Genomic DNA, 20,978 nt, shown 5'->3' with positions numbered 1-20,978 from the left:
TGCTCCCAGCTCCCTAATCACCTCATTTTCAGCAGTCCACTCTCAGTCAGAAGATGTTAAAGGTCTCCACTTCCTTCAGGACCATGTCTCTCCAGTTCCCCCTTTGTCTGATGGAACTGGTCCTCATCTTCAACTGTTTTTCCTAATGTCTCGTTCCCCTTTATCTAAATACAGGACAACGCCCAAAGAAGCAGTGGAGGCTACCTCAGTAAATATATTTATGGTAAGGTTGGATCGATTTTTGCAGGGTTAAGGGGAAAAGGCAGGTGGGTGTAGATGAGTCCATGGCCAGATCAGTCATAATCTTATTGAATGGTGGAGCAGGTTCAACGGGCCAGATGGCCGACTCCTGCTATTTCTTATTTCTTATTATTTTAGGGTGTGGGTTTAGGCACCCACATGGGCCGATCAGCTACGTCGAACAGTCCACATTCCAAGCCTGCCCTGGTAACATTACCCAACTCTTCCTGCGCTACATCAAAAACTCAATGGTTTTTGGTCCCATATCTCAGGAAGCATGCGTTGTCATTGGAGAGTGCCCAGAGGTGGTTCTGGGAATGAAGGGGTTAACATATGAGGAGCACTTGGCAGCATTGGGCCTGTACTTCCTGGGATTTAGAATTATGCAGAGGTGGGGGGGATCTTTGAAACCTACTGAATGTTTCAAGGACTAGTTAGGGTGAATGTGGAAGCTGTGGATGTTTCCTGTGGTGGGGGTATCCAGAACTAGAGGGCACAGACTCTAGATTCAGGGGTGACCTATTAGAACAGAGGTAAGGAGGAATTTTTTTTTGCCACAGACTGCAGTGGAGGCTAAATCGGTGGGTATACTTAAGGTGGAAGTTTATCATTTCCTGATCGGTCAGGGCATCAATGGATTTGGCAAGAAGGCAGGTGTATGGGGTTGGGTGGGACCCGGGATCAGCCATGATGAATGATGGAGCAGATGCGATGGGCTCCTCTGTCTTACGGGGCGGCATTAGTGCTGCTCTTGCACCCATACGGAGTTGTCAGTTTCATGAACTTTGCCTCGAACTTCCACCCTGCCCTTACATTCACTTGGTCCATTCCTGACACCTCTCTCCCCCTTCTCGATGTCTCTGCTCCATTTCGCGAGACCGTCTGCTGCTAATCTTTTATAAACCTCAGAGCCAGCTCGACCACTCCCTACCCTATCACTTGTACCCTTTTCTCAGTTCCTCCATTTCAGCTGTATCCTCGGGTGGGCGCCAGCACCATGAACAGCCAAGAGGATGGGCTTGCGAAGAAATCTGGCTCCCCCTCCCACAAATCCCCCGACCCTCCCTCCATATGCTGATCGCTTGCAATATTGTAGACGTGACTTCTGATGGTTCCAACACCCGTTAGTTATTTCTAGGCCGCCAAGCCATCAGTAGAAGGTTCTAGAAGCACCACAGAGAGATGAAGGGGGTGGGGGTGGGTCCCAGGGCGATGCTCGGAGTAAATCAAAGGAGCAGAGGTGACTCGGAGTGGAAGTTGCAGAGATTAGGGCCCCCGGTGCCCACGCTGAGCCACCAGCACTGATTTCCAAACAACACCGGCAGCACTGACGGGTGGTGGTGGGACGATGTGGAAGGGGAATGGGAAGAGATCAAGTCGGTGGGATGTAACGTTCACCGCAAAAACATAAGGGAGAGAAAAGAATTAGCCCAATTGACCCGTTGAGTCTGCTCTGCCATTTCATCATGGCCGATTACCCTTTCAACCCCCGTCTCCTGCTTTCTCGCCGTCACCGTTTTTTTTTTAAATGTAATCGAGAACCTCCTAAACTCTGCTCCAAACCTCCCCAATGACTTGGCCTCCACAGCTGTCTGGGGCGATTCACCACCCTCTCGCCAAAGAACTTCCTCCTCATCTCAGTTCCAAAGGGCCATCCTTGTATTCTGTGGCTGTCCCGCTAAAGAGAACATCCTATCCACGTCTCCTCCGTCCGGGTTTTTCAGTAGTCCATCAGATAACCACGCCTTTTGGACCTAACTCGCTTCTCTGTGAGGAGCCAGCTGCCTGCCCTTTTAACAATCTGTCGTTCATCCTTCGCTGTGAGGCACCCGATGATCAATCTCCTTCCAGCAACGAGTCAGTGATGCCCACAATGTCATACTGGCCTATTTCCGACAGGGGAAATAAGGAGGCGAAGGATCCGTCCATCGGTATAGGCCCCGCTGTTCCACCAGCTGGAAGGAGGTATAGGAGCCCGAAGGCACACACTCATTGATTCAGGAACAGCTTCTCCCATCCGATTACTAAACGGACATTGGACTCATGCACATGACCTGACTTCTTTAATTTCCTGTTTTTGCATGCCTCAATTTAACTATTTGTTATACATTTCCCGTAATTCAGTTCCCTCCCCACAGATTATGTACTGCTGCCGCAAAGTTAACCAATTTCACGACATATTAAACCCGATTCTGATCTTGACCGTCGGTGGGGCGCAGGGGGAGATTAATTCGACCGGAGTATATTTTCATGGGGAGGGAAAGGATTTAAGCTAAGGGGTGGGAGACTAATATTGGTGGGACGGGGATTGATGTGAGTGGGAAGGGAACTAAAATGGAACGAGACTACCGTACCAGGCGAGGAATTAACCTCACCGGTTTAAACACTTCAACCCAAAGAATAACGCTGATCGGACAAATCGATAAGCGAACATCTCGGCTGCTCTCTCTGCTGCCAAGGTTTCGCAGTAACCCGCTCTCCAGCGGTTTTCGGCCGAGGGCAGATGGGGACTCCCACCAGTCTGCTGCTGGCGGGGTGGAGGGTAGGTTGAGAGCCGACACCATCTCGCTGCCCGGCCGGCTCCTCACGAATTTCGTGCCTCTCCTCTCCCGCGTCTCCGTCGCCCCCTCCCGCCCACGGCAGAAATTGCGGTTGTGAGAAAGCAGCATCCACCCGGAAATTCCCCACCCTCAGCACAGCAGGCCGGCCACAAACTCCAGCCTTGCCCTGCGCTTCCTGACCGGGGAGGGGCAGACAACCCAAACCCTCCCCATAACATACGAGGACGAGCCTTCAGGCAGCGGGAGCAGATGGGTTTACAACCAGGAGAAAGCCCAGCTGCTGCGACGACTCAGGGAAACAAGCCGTTCGGCCCATTTGGTCTGTGCTGTCCACAGCAACCACCACCCCCCCCCGCGCGCGCGCGAGTCCAAGTTGCTCACGTAAACCCATCTCCCTCCCTGTACCTGCGCAAATGCTTCTTTAATGTTGCAACCGTACCCGCCTTAGCCACCTCCTCAGGCAGCTCATTCCCCTACACCTCCTCCCTCACTACCATGCAGGGCCCCAAACAAGTCATTCCGGGTGAGGCGACATTTCAACCTGTGAGGCTGTTGGGGTCATTTACTGTGTTCGGTGCTCCTGGAGTGGCCTCCCGTATATCATAGAAACATAGCAAACCTACAGCACAATACAGGCCCTTCGGCCCACAAAGCTGTGCCGGAATTACCCATAGCCCTCTATTTCTCTAAGCTCCATGTACCTGTCCAGGAGTCTCTTAAAAGACCCTGTCGTTTCCGCCTCCACCATGCACGCCAGCAGCACATTCTTTCTGCATAAAAAACTTCCCCCGACAACTCCTCTGTACCTACTTCCAACCACCTTAAAACTGTGCCCTCTTGTGCTAGCAATTTCAGCCCTGGGGGGAAAAAAGCCCCTGACTATCCGTCGCTTCAAGGAGAAAAGGCCGAGTTCACCCAATCTATTCTCATAAGACAGGCTACCCAAACCAGGCAACATCCTTGTAAATCTCCTCTGCACCTTTTCTATTGTGACGGGATCCTGAATTAAAAAGAGCGGCGGGGGGGAGGGGAGAGGTACAGCACAAACAAGCTATTAAGAGAGAGAGGTGAAAACTGCTCGCAGTTTGTTTGGAATTTCTGTAAGGACACTGCAGCTTCGGAGCTCCTAGAGAGAGAGAGAAGGGAGGAGCTGGACAGCTGGTGTTCAGCATGCTGAGATAAATACAAGGTCAGCTGATTGTTAGACAGAAACACATGGTTTTCGACACTGGATGAGCATTGTTGTGCCCAGAGACAGGTGGGTTTTTGGAGCATCAATCAGTGGCCCTCGCAGTGTGAACAAGGGGTGACCAGTGGGAAGTTATTAGTGTGTCCAACCCTCGCCTGGGTTGATAACTCCACCACAGAAAACAGTCCCCTTGTTGTGGTCACATTCGGTGACTTCCAAAGGATTTCGGAGGACAACGGGAAGAATTGACAGCATTAGCTTGCTCGAACAACCACAACACCCCTCTCTGTCCATCACTACTCAACTGAATACCACGAACTGAACTGATTCCCTTTACCAATCATCCTAAGACTGTTACCGCTAGGCTTGAAGAAGCTTGCTTTTTATATTTCCACACTTACATATGTAATCTTTGCTAACCTGTTTGATTTATCTGAATTTATATTACTGTATTGTGTAGTTACTAATAAATACCATTAGTTAACAGCAATACCAGAGTCCAAGGTGTTTTCCATTTCTGCTGGTTCTTTAACCCATCACATTTGGCATCTCTAACCCAAAAGGGAGAGATTTATCCACAGCTCTCGTGAATCTACAACCCTCCTTATCCTGTGCGCCAGGGACAAAAGACATAGACCAGAAGAAAAACGAGCAGAATTAGGCTATTTGGCCCATTGAATCTACTCCGCCATTCAATCATGGTTGATCACTCCTGTACCCCCCTCCCCAGCCCACTTTCCAGCCTTCTCCCCATAACCTTTGACGCCATGTCCAATCAAGAACCTATCAATCTCTGCCTTAAATACACGCAGTGACCTGGTCTCCACTGCTGCATGTGGTAACAAATTCAACACCTTTTTGCTAAAGAAACTTCTCCACACATCTGTTTTGAAAGGGCATCTCTCTATCCTGAGGCTGTGCCCTCGTGTCCTAGACTCCCCCACCATGGGAAACATCCTTTCCACAACTACTCTGTCTAGGCCTTTCCATATTTGAAAGCTTTCAATGAGATCCCACCTTCATCCTTTTAAATTCCAGTGAGTACAGACCCAGAGCCATCAAATGTTCCTCGTATGATGACCCTTTCATTCTCAGAATCATCCTGTGAACCCTCTCCAATGCCATCACATCTTTTCTTCATCGAGAAGCCCAAAACCGTTCACAACACTCAAGGTGAGGCCTCATCAGTTCCTTATAAGGCGTCAGCATCACATCCTTGCTCTTGTATTCCAGACCTCTTGAAATTAATGCTAACGTTGCATTTGCCTTCCTCACCCTTGACTTAACCGGCAAGTTAACTTTTAAGGTGTTCTGCAAAAGGACTTTCTCCCCATTTAGAAAATAGTCCGCACATTTATTTCTAACACAAAGTGCACGACCGTGCACTTTCCATCATTGTATCTCATTTGCCACTTTCTTGCCCATTCTCCTAATCTAAGTCCTTCTGTATCCTACCTGTTTCCTCAACAGTACCGGCCCCTCCAATCTTCGTATCATCTGCAAACTTGGCAACAAAGCCATCTATTCCATCATCTAAATCATTAATATACAGCATAAAAAGAAGTGGTCCCAACAGCGACCCCTGTGGGACACCACGAGTTCCTGGCAGCCAACTAGACAAGGATTCTTTTATTCCCACTCACTGCCTCCTACCAATCAGCCAATGTTCTCACCACATTAGGAACTTTCCTGTAATACCATAGGCTCTTAACTTGGTAAGCAGCCTCATGTGTAGCACCTTGTCAAAGGTCTTCTGAAAGTCCAAATACACAACATCCACTGCATCCTCTTTATCTACCCTACTTGTAATCTCCTCAAACTTGCAACAGGCTCGTCAGGCAGGATTTTCCTTTGAGGAAGCCATGGTGACTTTGTCCTGTGTCACCAAGTAATCCGCAACTACGCTCACTGTGGATTACCAGTGCGGCCAACCTCTCCCTCCAAACCCAGACCCCCTGGTCCAGGTGGCAGCCTCGCAAATCTCATTTGCACCCTCTCCAGTTCGCCCATGTCTCTCTTCCAACAAGGTGACCAAAACCTTGCGCTATTCTTCAAGGGCAGACTCACCGGTGAATTATGGATCACGTCATACCTCGACAACCCGGACCCCATAACGAATGAAGGCCAGCAAGCTGGAACGCCTCCCTCACCACCCCTGACGCTCTGGGTGGCCGCTTTCTGCAAACCGCATACATGTACTCTCGGGAGCCTCCATTCGCCACACCTGCAGGGTCCTACCCCGGTCAAGTATAATCCCTCCCTGCACCCTCCCTCCCCCAAGCAGACTCCGTCTCCCCCAGAGCTCACCCGGCCGGTTACACTGCTGTGGATGTCTGGCCTCAGAAGAGAGAAAGCTGAGGCGGAGTGTGGATCTGGGGCTGGAATATAGGCCCCGTTTAATGAGGTGAAAAGTTATGTGCAATATAGTTTCTTTTCCATTCGACTGATAATACATCTTATGATACATGGGCGGACAGGTCCACCAGGCGCTGGGGAGGGTGGGGCGCCATTAGCGCCTCTCCGCCGACCTGCCCACACATCCCTCGCCCTCAGCACAGTGAGGGAGGGAGCCTCCCCGCTCGTGAAATGCATTGACCATGTGCGTGACTGGAAGCTTGTGTGCCCGCCGGAAGGCAGGGAGCAGAGCATAAATTAAACGCGGCTTGCGGCAGAGCAAGAGAGAGATGGGATGGAGGGAAGGAGGGAGGGAGGGAGTGGGGAGCAGAGCAACTCTTCAGTCCTGCCCCCACCACCACTCCTCCCGACCCGGATCCGGCCCACCGCGGGCGTCAGACGCGCGCTGAGGTGGTGGTGGGGTTTCCTCCGCTGCCCCCACCGACCTCCGTCTTCCTTCGACGTCCAGGTGCCTGGCTCGGGGTGGTGGCGGGACGGGAGGGCGGGAGAAGGGCCGCTCCTTCACCTGGTGGCGTGGTCCGGGGTGACGCTCTCTGGCTCTGGGGTGGGAGCTGACGGACGGGGGGGTGTCGAAGAGTTCCTGCAAAGGACAGGCAATCAGAGACGCAGAAAGAGCAGCCGACCACTCAACGGGTCCGTGGCAGCCCACAACCCCCCCCCCCCCCCCATCGGAGCTGGTCCTCTCTGTCTGCGATGGACACATCTCCCTCCAAAGCTTTCTCATCCACGCACCTCTCAAAGGTTGGTCATGTACCCGTTCAGCGCACACGGAGGAACCTTCCGGTGGGAACGCTCCTAATTACATCTCTCCCACCCCTCCCCCACACCCACTCCTTAAACCCCTGCCATCTCATTCTTGATACCCCAGTACCCCAGCCCTGGGGCAAATACTGCACACTGACCCGCTGTGTGTCCCTCACGCACCCCTGGGTCTGCCCAAACTCTCGCCATAACCCAGCCCCTCGCATCCCAGTAACACCCTCTGCCCTCTTTCCAGCTTAACAGCACGTGTCTCCTGGCTGAGTGTGGGGCTGCAACCACGGCCTCGCCAACGTCCTGTACGACTGCCGGTCGCGGCGGTGCAACAGGGCCTTTTAAGAGACTCCTGGACAGGTACGTGGAGCTGAGGAAAACAGAGGGCTACGCGGTAAGGAATTCCAGGCAGCTTCTGGAGTAGGTTACATGCTCGGCACAACATTGTGGGCCGAACGGCCTGTAATGTGCTGTAGATTTCGATGTTCTAGCCTCCCAACCCTTGTACTCAGTACCTCGACTGATTAAGGCCAGCGTGCCAAATTCTTTCTTCACTACCCATTTCCGCCCCTTCGGTGTCTGAAGAACCCCATGATTTCAAATCACACTTTTTTTTGAACCTTGATATAAAAACTATTGACTCCTGACCTTCCCGGTTAGAGAGAGAGAGACAGCAAAGACACTCGCTCATGCCTACGGCTGTACCACAGAAAACATTCTCACTGGTATCCAGGGGTCATGGCAGAGAGTAGAAATCTGAGCCTGCTCTGTCAGGGCCACTGTCCTCCACGGCACTGAAGACGTCCTCAAAAGGCAACGCCCCGAAAAAAGCAGCATCCGTCATTGAAGACTCACGGGACCCAGGAGACGCCCACTTCCCATTGCTCCCATCGAGGTGGTGGTGCAGGAGCCTCAACGTTCCAGGAACAGCCTGCCCCCCTCCGGAATAGGCAATGAGCACCCCCTTGACCACCTCCTCTGCATTTTTCCCCTCTTTTTGTTTTTGCACTAACGTCCTTAATTCTTTTCGTAATTGATCGTTTTCATTGCCACAAAATAGCAGACTTCACGATATACGCCAATGACACTAAACCTGATTCTGGTGACTGTGACATTCCTGTAACTGCAACTTCCTGCTGTCTCTGTGTGTACATTCCCTCTAATTCATGGTGACTATTTGGGGGGAGGGGTGCTGTAATAATGGGCGGGGGGTGTAATAATGAGGGGGGAGAGGATGGCGGCGCGCGGCCATGTCAGTGATAATGTCTGTTATCTGACAAGTAGGGGACCGTGCCCAATCCTGATTTGATGGAGACATACGTGAGTGCATAGCGGAACATCTGGAAAACTTCTGAAATGTCTGCTTTGCTACCGCTGCTACTGTGTGGTAACCGGAATCTCCGGAGCTGAAGGCCTTGAAATCCTCGGCTTTGTGTGTTTCAGCGGCCGAAGCGAGGTTGAAGGCACTCGGGACGCTGTATCGGAGAGGCTGCTTGGAGGCTCGGAGTTTTCGGACGGATGGACTCAGTGTCAGCTGCTTCCAAGGCATCGGCAAGTTGACGGTGCCTGGGGGTTTATGGCAGGGAGTTTCTCCCGTTTGCTGCCGCTATCAGGGAGTCGGGGACTTTGAGACTTTTTTTTTTTTTTACTGTGCCCATGGTCTGTTCTTCATCAAATTATGGTATTGCTTTGCACTGCTGTAACTATATGTTATAATTATGTGGTTCTGTCAGTGTTAGTCTTTGGTTTGTCCTGTTTTCTGTGATATCATGCCAGAGAAACATTGTATCATTTCTTAATGCCAATAAAAGAGGGCTAAGTGTTCTCATAATCTAATCTAAAAACTCTAATAATGGGTGGCAGGGTGGACGTTATGTTTCTACCAGAGGAGGCATAAGGAGTTCCTCGTCTCTGCTAGCCTGCAGGCCACCCTTGGGCCTGTGTAGCTCCCTCTCCCCAATCAGGGTCACGTGCAGCCAAGGAAGCACACGGGTGGTGGATGGTCGTAGGAGCCGCTGGTCCTCCTCAGCCGGACATGCAACTCCTCCTCCTCGTCTTCAGCCGCACAGTCTGCCTGCCGTCCGCCCCTATGCCAAACTCCTCTACTCGAGGGCCAGCCTCCCTGCTCGCTGCCCCGTCTACCTGCGACTCCCCTTTGAGGGGCAGGACGTGGGACCACACACACGACTGGTGGAAGACAGGTGGGGGATCGACCACAGCCCCCCACCCCCCTTCCATTCCCCCGCCCAGTGAGGCAGCCCGGAGACCCCGAACTCCACTGCGCTGTCCAGGTGGAGCCTGCAAGCTCACTCCCTGTGACGTGTGGGTCCCCCCTCCCCCTGGGGGGTGGGGATCTCTCGGCTTCCTCCCACATCGGAGGGTTAACTGACTGCCGTAGATTGCCTCAGTTAACTTGCTGTGTGGGTGAGGGGAGGAGGAGTTGCTGGGAATGTGGCAAGACGTTATGGGGTGGAGGGGATCAGTATGGTGAATGGGGTCAGCAACAGGTTCCAAACAATCACTGGGGTAAACACTGGGGGAATTAAGATAAAACAAATGGGGGGGGGGGGGAATTAGTGGGGGGAACGTTGCCCAGATTGCAGTGGGGGCCAGCGAAGGTGCACTGCAGCGGGATTCCTGTGGGAAGGGATTAAGAGATTGACGGTTGGTGTCTGAGGTCCCGGGAAAGGGGGAGCTGACCCTCTCTCACTGGCCTCCGGACTGGATCATAGAACATAGAATAGTACAGCACAGTAAAGGCCCTTCGGCCCACAATGTTGTGCTGACCCTTAAACTCTGCCTCCCATATAAGCCCCCACCTTAAATTCCTCCATATACCTGTCTAGTAGTCTCTTAAACTTCACTAGTGTATCTGCCTCCACCACTGACTCAGGCAGTGCATTCCACGCACCAACCACTCTCTGAGTAAAAAACCTTCCTCTAATATCCCCCTTGAACTTCTCACCCCTTACCTTAAAGCCATGTCCTCTTGTATTGAGCAGTGGTACCCTGGGGAAGAGGCACTGGCTATCCACTCTATCTATTCCTCTTATTATCTTGTACACCTCTATCATGTCTCCTCTCATCCTTCCTTCTCTCCAAAGAGTAAAGCCCTAGCTCTCTTAATCTCTGATCATAATGCATACTCTCTAAACCAGGCAGCATCCTGGTAAATCTCCTCTGTACCCTTTCCAATGCTTCCACATCCTTCCCATAGTGAGGTGACCAGAACTGGACACAATACTCCAAGTGTGGCCTAACCAGAGTTTTATAGAGCTGCATCATTACCTCGCAACTCTTAAACTCTATCCCTCGACTTATGAAAGCTAACACTCCATAAGCTTTCTTAACTACCCTATCTACCTGTGAGGCAACTTTCAGGGATCTGTGGACATATACCCCCAGATCCCTCTGCTCCTCCACACTACAAAGTATCCTGCCGTTTACTTTGTACTCTGCCTTGGAGTTTGTCCTTCCAACGTGTACCACCTCACACTTCTCTGGGTTGAACTCCATCTGCCACTTCTCAGCCCACTTCTGCATCCTATCAATGTCTCCCTGTAATCTTCGACAATCCTCTACACTATCTACAACACCACCAACCTTTGTGTCGTCTGCAAACTTGCCAACCCACCCTTCTACCCCCACATCCAGGTGGTTAATAAAAATCACGAAAAGTAGAGGTCCCAGATCCAATCCTTGTGGGACACCACTTGTCACAATCCTCCAATCTGAATGTAACCCCTCCACCACTACCCTCTGCCTTCTGCAGACAAACCAATTCTGAATCCACCTGGCCAAACTTCCTTGGATCCTATGCCTTCTGAATTTCTGAATAAGCCTACCATGTGGAACCTTGTCAAATGCCTTATTAAAATCCATATAGATCACATCCACTGCACTACCCTCATCTATATGCCTGGTCACCTCCTCAAAGAACTCTATCAGGCTTGTCAGATACGATCTGCCCTTCACAAAGCCATGCTGACTGTCCCTGATCAGACCATGATTCTCTAAATGCCCAGAGATCCTATCTCTAACAATCTTTTCCAACAGCTTTCCCACCACAGACGTAAGGCTCACTGGTCGATGCAAACATGACCAATACCTCCTCAGGACGCAGTCTCCCCTCCCGGGTCACTGTGGCATCTACCCCCACCCCAAGACACACTGGTCACCAGACTGGGTGCTGAGGCAGCGACAGATCTCAGCTGGACACTCCAGCCCCTCACTTCCAATGCCCTCACCTCCTTCACATCGCCCAAGGGTCTTTCAACGCCACTCAGGATGAAATACAAACCTCAATGCTTCCCCCCACCCACAGACATGCACACACTTACTCATCCCTGAGGACCGCACCACCACTCACACCTGTCCCCAGTACAGGCGATAGGCCTCAGGTACCTCACAACCAACCACCCCCGCCCAAGTCACTGACTGACCCCCAGCCGCCCGGGTCCGGGTGATGAGCCTGTGACAGGACCCCCACACTCACCGGCCCCCGGTCCGGGTGATGAGCCTGTGACGGGACCCCCACACTCACCGGCCCCCGGTCCGGGTGATGAGCCTGTGACGGGACCCCCACACTCACCGGCCCCCGGTCCGGGTGATGAGCCTGTGACGGGACCCCCACACTCACCGGCCCCCGGTCCGGGTGATGAGCCTGTGACGGGACCCCCACACTCACCGGCCCCCGGTCCGGGTGATGAGCCTGTGACGGGACCCCCACACTCACCGGCCCCCGGTCCGGGTGATGAGCCTGTGACGGGACCCCCACACTCACCGGCCCCCGGTCTGGGTGATGAGCCTCCGGCAGGTCTCCATCTGCACGTCGAGGCCTCTCTTCATGCTGCACATCTCCATGTACTCGTGCAGGTGCCGGTTCATGTCACTCTTGGCCGAGGCCAGTTCCAGCTGTGGGGACGAGGCTCGCGGTCAGAGGGAGGCGGATGAGTGGGGGAGGGGGCGAGGCAACTGGGACATAGGGTGAGGAGGTTGGAGGGGTCATTGCAAGGGTGCGCTCCCATGGGGTTTGAGTGAGTGTGTGTGTGTGTGTGTGTCTGTGTGTCTGTCTGTGCCCGTGTGTGTGTGTCTGTGTCTGTGCCCGTGTGTCTGTGTGTGCCCGTGTGTGTGTGTCTGTGCGTGTGTGTGTGTGTGTGTGTCTGTGTGTGCCCGGGTGCGTGTGTGTCTGTGCCTGTGTGTGTGTGTGTGTGTGCCTGCGTGTGCGTGTGTGTGTGTGTGTGTGCGTGTGTGTGTGTCTGTGCGTGTGTGTGTGTGTGTGCCCGTGCGTGTGTGCGTGTCTGTGTGCGCACGCGTCTGCCTCTGTGTGTGTGTGCGCGCCTGCCTGTGTGTGTGTGTGTGTGTGCGCGCCTGCCTGTGTGTGTGTGTGCCTGTGTGTGTATGTGTCTGTGTGTGTGTGCCTGTGCGTGTGTGTGTGCGTGTGTCTGTGCCTGTGTGCGTGCGCGTATCTGTGTGCGCATGCGTCTGCCTGTATGTGTGCGTGTGTGTGCGTGTGTGCCTGCCTCTGTGTGTGTGTGTGTGTGTGTGTGTGTGTGTGTGTGTGTGTGTGTGTGCGTGCGCGCCTGCGTGCGTGTGCATGTGCGCGCGCGCTTGCTCCCGGAACAGCCCTACCTCAATCTGGTCAATGGTCTGCTGGTACTCGCGCTCTCGGCTCTTGAAGAGACACTCCGTGTCCTTGATCACCTTCTCCAGCGTCTCGTCCTTCTCCGGGTGTGCGAGGGGGGCAGGGGAAGAGCACGTCAGCATCAGCCGGTGGAGACTTCCTACCTCTCCACCCACTCTGTCCCAGCACCCAGCCTCGTTTCTAACCCAGCTCTCCACTGACCCAAATCCCCACATGGGTGTCCAGGACTCAGGGGCAGGGAGGGAGCAACACGCATGCAGTGTGGCGGCATCACATCCCCATCGCGTTTGACTTCCTTCCCCCCCTCCGACTTTGTCGCTTCGCCCCTCGTCCTTCCTCACTGACCCAGCCTTCCTTGTCGCTCTCTCACCCCATCCCCTGTTGGTCACTCCCCTCATCACCCCTCGCGCCCGCCCATCCCTCTCATCCGCCTTCGGACCGGGGCAGCGGTCTCACCTCGTTGACGTTGTCGCCGGGGGACACCCTGCACCCGGACAGGTCGTCCCAGAGGAGCAGGGTCTCTGCCGTCTCCTCCCAGGTCAGGCTGTCGCACTCGTCGTCCAAGTCGTACTCCCTCCTGCCGGGGGGGTACAGCACAGTGTCAGGAGGAGGGCGGGACGGTGAGGCAATCGCAACCACCCCCCCAACACAAACTCATCGACACTGAGCGGCCGACAACACAGATCCGCGCGGTGGACGAGTTCGCGCTCAACTCACAGAAGGCCCTTCATCCCATCATTACTATGCTGACCCGGCCTTGCGCTCCCCCATCTGGTGGACCTACTCAGCACCCTCAGGAACATCTCTACCACTGCGCTCCCCGACAGCAGGTCTGCATACATCGGGGTGACACCACCCCCCCCCCAGTCCAAACCCCTCCCTCTCCCCTCCTGGCATTCCGCGTAAATGAAAAGCCTTCTGCTTCCTTTTGAACTTTACCCCCTCTCACCTCAAACATTCGGCCTGGACCTTGCAATCTGCCCTGTTGGCACTGGGAAAGTGAGGGAGGGTCTGGGCTACATGAGTGGTGATAACTCTGCCTCGGAAGGTGAGATCTCCACCCTCGCCACCCTCCCATGCTGCTTATTGTCGTCAACCACTGGCCCCGCTCTCAAGCAACCACCTGCGGGAACCACCTCACCTCTGGATCTCAAGCTTTCCCGGTGTAGGTGACAAATAAACTATTTTTGGGCTTCCAGTCGGGTGCAGGTATTGATTAGAAACAGCGTTTTGATGACAAACTCTGCCATCTTCATCAGGGATGGCACTGGGGTGTGTCCAGTGTCCATCCCCCTTGATTGGTTATTCCTCGTCCAATCAGGTTTCCGTTGTCCCGCTGTTAAAGTCGATACCTGTACCTGGCTATAAGCCCAAGAAGAGTCTATTCACCTTACCTCCGAGGGACCTGTATCATCACCTCTGCTCCGGTCCTGGGGAACACCCAAGGGACCTGTATCGTCACCTCCGCTCCAGACCTGGGGAACACCCGAGGGACCTGCTCCGGTCCTGGGGAACACCCGAGGGACCTGCTCCGGTCCTGGGGAACACCCGAGGGACCTGCTCCGGTCCTGGGGAACACCCGAGGGACCTGCTCCGGTCCTGGGGAACACCCGAGGGACCTGCTCCGGTCCTGGGGAACACCCGAGGGACCTGCTCCGGTCCTGGGGAACACCCGAGGGACCTGCTCCGGTCCTGGGGAACACCCGAGGGACCTGCTCCGGTCCTGGGGAACACCCGAGGGACCTGCTCCGGTCCTGGGGAACACCCGAGGGACCTGCTCCAGACCTGGGGAACACCCGAGGAACCTGTTCCAGCCCTGGGGAACACCCGAGGGACCTGTGTTACTCACAGCTGGTTCAGCATTCGCCGCATCTCCTCGCTGATGGCGGAGGAGGTCTCGTCCTCCTTGTCCTCCTCCTCCTCCCCTCCCAGTAGCTTCCTGGACACCTCGTTCTCCAGCAGTGGGCCCTCCTCGCCGCAGGCCGTCTTTGGCTCCTTCTTACGCCCAGACGGGGAGACCTGGGGCCGGGAGACAGGAGGGTATGAGCAGTGGAGGTAGGGAGAGATGGCCCACCAGCTTTTAGTTTTAAACATCATCTCACCATCTTTCACTTTTAAACAAAAATTTATTCAAATACTAAAACCCAGCCACAGACTGCACAATAACCAGGGCATCAGCTATTATTAACAGTTTCAAATTAAAATACGGTCTTCACCATCTGCAACACACTCGTGTCACTGAGGGGGTCCACCCTCGGGTACATTTAAAGCGGAGACTGAGGGGATCTGAGTACGGCCGTCACAGGTCACAGGGACATCTTCGTCTCGCCCGCAAACGTGGCCACAAAGCCACCAATCCTGTCAAAGAGAAGGTACAGGTGCCTCAGGACTCTCAGCACCAGGTTCAAGAACAGTTACTACCCCTCGACCATGAGGATCCTGAACAAAAGGGGATATCTACACTCATTTAAGGACTGTTATATTGTTATACCATGCTCGTTATGTGTTTACGTCTGCATTTGCCCAGTTTGTTTACAGCTCCTGATATTTACAGTCAATGTTCTATCGATTTGGTATGCCTGCAGAGAAAATCTCAGGGTTCAAAGTGGTGACATGTATGTACTCTGATAATAAATTTTACTTTGAACTTTGATCCAAAGCAGTGACATATAAAGAATTGGTCCGAACACTGACTCCCCGTGGAGCCCCACTAGACACCGTTAGCCGCCCAGAAAAGGATCCCTTTATCCCCACACTGTCTCCTGCCGGTCAGCCAATCTTCCACCTGTGCTGGTATTTTTCCAGTAATACCAAGGGCCTTTCTCTTGTTAAGCAGCCTCTTGTGCAGCTCTTCGGAAAATCCACAGTGAATTCTATCACTGTTTCCTGAAGGTTCCTTTACGTTCAGCTCCCTAATCAAATCTGGTTCATTACACAACATCCAATACAGAATTACCTTTTCCATAGTGGGCTCAACCCTAAGCTGCTCTAAAAAGTCAGTTTATGGGCAGTCTACAAATTCCTTCCCTTGGGATCCAGCACCAACCCATATCGAAATCTCCCATGACTACTGTATCACTGCCCTTCTTACATGTCTTTGCATCCATCCTGGCTACAGTTCAGAGGCTCCCATTAGAGTATTTTCACCTTTGCTGTTTCTTAACTCTACCCACAAGATTTCTGCATCTTTCGATCCTATGTCATCTCGTTTTTCAGGATTTGAGAACTTGTTGGAAATTGGAGGTGTTGCTGTGCTTTCTTTGCAATTGCACTTTGAGAACGGACCCAGTACAGGTCCACTGGAATGACAACACCAAGGAATTTAAGGTTGCTGACCCTCTCCACCTCTGACCCCACCTCCCCCCAAACAGGACTGGCCCACGGACATTCATTGGGCAACAACGGGCTCCTTGGTCTTGCAGACTTTGAGTGAGAGGTTGTTGTCAGGGCACTGCTCAGCCAGACTCTCCGTCTCCCTGCTACATGCTGATCCGTCACCACCTTTGATTCAGCCAATGGCACCAGTGTCCTCAGCAAACTTAGATACGGCATTGGAGCGATGCTTAGCCTCACAGTCAGAATTATGAAGCCAGCTGGGCAGGGGGCTGAGCACATGGCCGTGTGGTGCACCTGTGCTGATGGAGATCGTGGAGATGTTGTTGCCAATTTGAAGTGACTGGCGTCTGTAAGTGAGGAAATCGAAGATTCAATTGCTCAAGGAGATGTTGAGGCCTTGCCTTGAAGCTTATTAATTAGTTTTGATAGCACTGAATGCCTGCAGGCGTTCAGAAGAACGAGGGTGAATCTGATTGAAACCCACTGACTACTGGAAGGATTAGTTAGACTGCATGTGGAGAGGGCGGAGGGTGCCCAAGACCAGCGGGCCTCAGGAAAGAAAGACGCCCCTTTAGAACAGAGACGAGGAGGGTGAGAGGATGGCGAGTCTGTGGAATTGATTGCCGCTGACGGCTGTGGAGATCAAGTCATTGCATATTGATAAAGCACAGGTTGATAGGTTCTTGACAGGGTGCGGGGTGGGGGGGGTAAAGGTTATGGAGAAAAAACTAAGAGAATGACCAAGACGTTACAGCAATTAGTGAAACTTGGCTACAGGAGGGGCAGGACTGGCAGCTTAATGTTCCAGGGTTCCGATGTTTCAGATGTGATCGAGGCAGAGGAATGGAAGTGGGGGGGGCGGGGTAGCATTGCTTGTCAGGGAAAATATTACAGCAGTGCTCAGGCAGGACAGATTAGAGGGCTTGTCTACTGAGTTCTTATGGGTGGAGCTGAGAAACAGGAAAGGTATGGCCACATTAGTGGGGTTATATTATAGACCACCCAATAGTCAGCGAGAATTGGAGGAGCAAATCTGTAGAGAGATAGCAGGCAACTGCAGGAAACATAAAGTTGTGGTGGTAGGGGATTTTAATTTTCCATATATTGATTGGGACTCCCATACTGTTAGGGGTCTAGATGGGTTAGAGTTTGTAAAATGTGTTCAGGAAAGTTTTCTAAATCAATATATAGAGGTACCAACTAGAGGGGATGCAATATTAGATCTCCTGTGAGGAAACGAGTTAGGACAAGTGACGGAAGTGTGTGTAGGGGAGCACTTTGGTTCCAGTGATCATAACACCATTAGTTTCAACTTGAACATAGGCAAAGATACATCTGGTCCTGGGGTTGAGGTTCTAAACTGCAAGAAGGCCAAATTTGAAGAAATGAGAAAGGATCTAAAAAGCGTGGATTGGAACAGGTTGTTCTCTGGCAAAGATGTGATCGGTAGGTGGGAAGCCTTCAAAGGAGAAATTTTGAGAGTGCAGAGCTTGTATGTTCCTGTCAGGATTAAAGGCAAAGAGAATAGGAATACGGAACCTTGGTTCTCAAGGGATATTGCAAGTCTGATAAAGAAGAGAGTGTTGTATGACATGTATAGGAAACAGGGACTAAATAAGGTGCTTGAGGAGTAAAAAAAAAGTGCAAGAAAATACCTAGGATTGTAAGGGATAAAATTGGTCCTCTTGAAGATCAGTGTGGTCGGCTATGTGCGGAAACAAAAGCAATGGGAGAGATCTTAAATGACTTTTTTGCGTCTGTATTTACTAAGGAAACTGGCATGAAGTCTATGGAATTAAAGGAAACAAGTAGTGAGATCATGGAAACTGTACAGATTGAAAAGGAGGAGGTGCTTGCTATCTTGAGGCAAATTAAAGTGGATAAATCCCCAGGACCTGACAGGGTATTCCCTGGGACCTTGAAGGCGACTTGTGTTGAAATTGTAGGGGCCCTGGCAGATATATTTAAAATGTCGGTGTCTACGGGTGAGGTGCTGGAGGATTGGAGAATAGCTCATGTTGTTCCATTGTTTAAAAAAGGATCGAAAAGTATTCCGGGAAATTACAGACCGGTAAGTTTGACGTCGGTAGTGGGTAAGTTATTGGAGGGAGTATTAAGAGACAGAATCTACTAGCATTTGGATAGACAGGGACTTATTAGGGAGAGTCAACATGGCTTTGTGCGTGGTAGGTCATGTTTGACCGATCTGTTGGAGTTTTTCCAGGAGGTTACCAGGAAAGTGGATGAAGGGAAGGCAGTGGATGTTGTCTACATGGACTTCAGTAAGGTCTTTGACAAGGTCCCACATGGGAGGTTAGTTAGGAAAATTCAGTCGCTAGGTATCCATGGAGAGGTGGTAAATTGGATTAGACATTGGCTCAATGGAAGAAGCCAGAGAGTGGTAGTAGAGGATTGCTTCTCAGAGTGGAGGCCTGTGACTAGTGTGCCACAGGGATCAGTGCTGGGTCCATTGTTATTTGTCATCTATATCAATGATCTGGATGATAATGTGGTAAACTGGATCAGCAAATTTGCTGATGATACAAAGATTGGAGGTGTAGTGGACAGTTAGGAAGGTTTTTCAAAGCTTGCAGAGGGATTTGGACCAGCTGGAAAAATGGGCTGAAAAATGGCAGATGGAGTTTAATACTGACAAGTGTGAGGTATTGCACTTTGGAAGGATAAACCAAGGTAGAACATACAGGGTTAATGGTAAGGCACTGAGGAGTGCAGTGGAACAGAGGGATCTGGGAATTCAGATACAGAATTCCCTAAAAGTGGCGTCACAGGTAGATAGGGTCGTAGAGAGAGCTTTTGGTACATTGGCCTTTATTAATCAAAGTACTGAGTATAAGAGCTGGAATGTTATGATGAGGTTGTATAAGGCATTGGTGAGGCCGGATCTGGAGTATTGTGTTCAGTTTTGGTCACCAAATTACAGGAAGGATATAAATAAGGTTGAAAGAGTGCAGAGAAGGCTTACAAGGATGTTGCCGGGACTTGAGAAACTCAGTTACAGAGAAAGGTTGAATAGGTTAGGACTTTATTCCCTGGAGCGTAGAAGAATGAGGGGAGATTTGATAGAGGTATATAAAATTATGATGGGTAGAGTTAGAGTGAATGCAAGCAGGCTTTTTCCACTGAGGCAAGGGGAGAAAAAAACCAGAGGACATGGGTTAAGGGTGAAGGGGGAAAAGTTTAAAGGGAACATTGGGGGGGGGGGAGAGAGGCTTCTTCACATAGAGTGTGGTGGGAGTGTGGAATGAGCTGCCAGACGAGGTGGTAAATGCTGGTTCTTTTTTAGCATTTAAGAATAAATTGGACAGATACATGGATGGGAGGTCTGTGGAGGGATATGACCCGTGTGCAGGTCACTGGGACTAGGCAGAAAATGGTTCGGCACAGCCAAGAAGGGCCAAAAGGCCTGTTTCTGTGCTGTTGGTCAGCCATGATGGGACAGTAGAATGTACTGATGGGCCAAATAGTCTAATTCTGCTCCTACGCCTTATGGATTTATGGTCTAGATCGAGCCTCACCCAACCTAAGGGACAAAAGTCTGCTGGCATTTCCGAACCTATTGAACTTTTCCTGCAGCTCAGGCCCTCAAGTCCCAGAAATATCCTTGTAAATTGTCCCTGATCGCTTTCAAGCTAACCTCTCCTGTAGGGAACTGCACACAATAATCCTATTGGGCTGCACCACGGGTTTCTACAACTTCAGCATAACATCCCAACACCTGAAGTCTAATTATCATTCAATGATAAATAAATATAGCGAAACAGAACAGCGTCCTCCGGGCAAAAGCGCAGAACAGCACACATGGTTAAGTTTTCAGAAAAACATAGCCACAAGAAAAATAGAAAGCCAAGTCATTGAATGGCATGACTGTAGACTTATGGGATGGGCTGTTGTCATGTCATGCCATCTGCAGAAAGTCTCTGATGACTCAGCAATGGTTGGCTGTATAAAGGGAGGACGGGATGAATACAGGGCCCTGGTGGAGGACTTTGTCAAATGGTACAAGCTGAATCATCTGCAGCTCAACATCAGTAAGACAAAGGAGATGGTGATGGACTTTAGGAAGACTAAGCTTGCTCTGCTCCCTGTTACTGCTGATGGTGAGGACGTGGATGTGGTGAGGACCTACAGGTAACTGGGGGTGCACCAGGATGACAGACTTGAGTGGAAACCAACACGGAGGCTGTGTACAAGAAGGTTTAGAGTCGCCTCTACTTCCCAAGGAGACTGAGATCCTTTGGGGTATGCAGGCCTCTCCTTCATGTGTTCTACCAGTCTGTTGTCGCCAGTACAATCTTCTATGTGGTGGTGTGCTGGGGCAATGGCATCAACACGGGTGATGCCAACAGGCTCAATAAACTGATTAAAAAGGCTGGCTCTGTTATAGGAATCAAACTGGACACACTGTGATAGAACAAAGGACCCTACGGAAAATCCTGGTAATTCTGGACAACGTTCCTCACCCTCTGCACACTACCGTGGCTGAACAGAGGAAACACTTTTAGTAATAGACTGATTCAACTGCACTGCTCCAAAGAGCGATATATGAGGTTATTCTTACCCTCGGTCATTAGACTCTCTAATGAGTCAACCTATAGTTAGGGAAGTGATGATTCCCTCTTGTTAGACTGTTTTATTCTTTCTTAGTTCTCTTCTAATATTTACACGTCTGTGCATTTGTAATGCTGTGACACCGTAATTTGCTTTGGGATCAATAAAGTAAAGGTGTACCCCGCTTTTCGAACGTTCGCTTTATGAAACCTCACTGTTATGAAAGACCTACATTAGTTCCCTGTTTTCGCTAACAGAAGGTGTTTTCACT

General features: G+C 51.5%; 1 protein-coding gene across 3 annotated transcripts in view; it reads right to left on the bottom strand.

Moving 5' to 3' along the window:
- Positions 1-6,355: 6,355 nt before the first annotated feature.
- Positions 6,356-20,978, bottom strand: part of LOC140207166 (non-homologous end joining factor IFFO1-like) — a 36,642-nt gene continuing 22,019 nt past the window's right edge. For 2 of the 3 annotated variants that reach the window (XM_072275510.1, XM_072275512.1), the window contains 5 exons: positions 14,652-14,821; positions 13,259-13,379; positions 12,790-12,882; positions 11,942-12,072; positions 6,356-6,985 (listed from right to left, as the gene is read on the bottom strand). In XM_072275510.1, the coding sequence (XP_072131611.1) occupies positions 6,907-6,985; positions 11,942-12,072; positions 12,790-12,882; positions 13,259-13,379; positions 14,652-14,821 (594 nt within the window). In that variant the 3' untranslated portion in view covers positions 6,356-6,906. The remainder of the gene's footprint in view (positions 6,986-11,941; positions 12,073-12,789; positions 12,883-13,258; positions 13,380-14,651; positions 14,822-20,978) is intronic. The other variant, XM_072275511.1, reaches the window with a different exon arrangement.

This window comes from Mobula birostris, chromosome 13 (genome assembly GCF_030028105.1).
Source record: "Mobula birostris isolate sMobBir1 chromosome 13, sMobBir1.hap1, whole genome shotgun sequence".
Lineage (NCBI taxonomy): Eukaryota > Metazoa > Chordata > Chondrichthyes > Myliobatiformes > Myliobatidae > Mobula > Mobula birostris.
The sequence above is the reverse complement of the archived record's forward strand: the minus strand, read 5'-3'. Positions and strand labels throughout refer to the sequence as shown.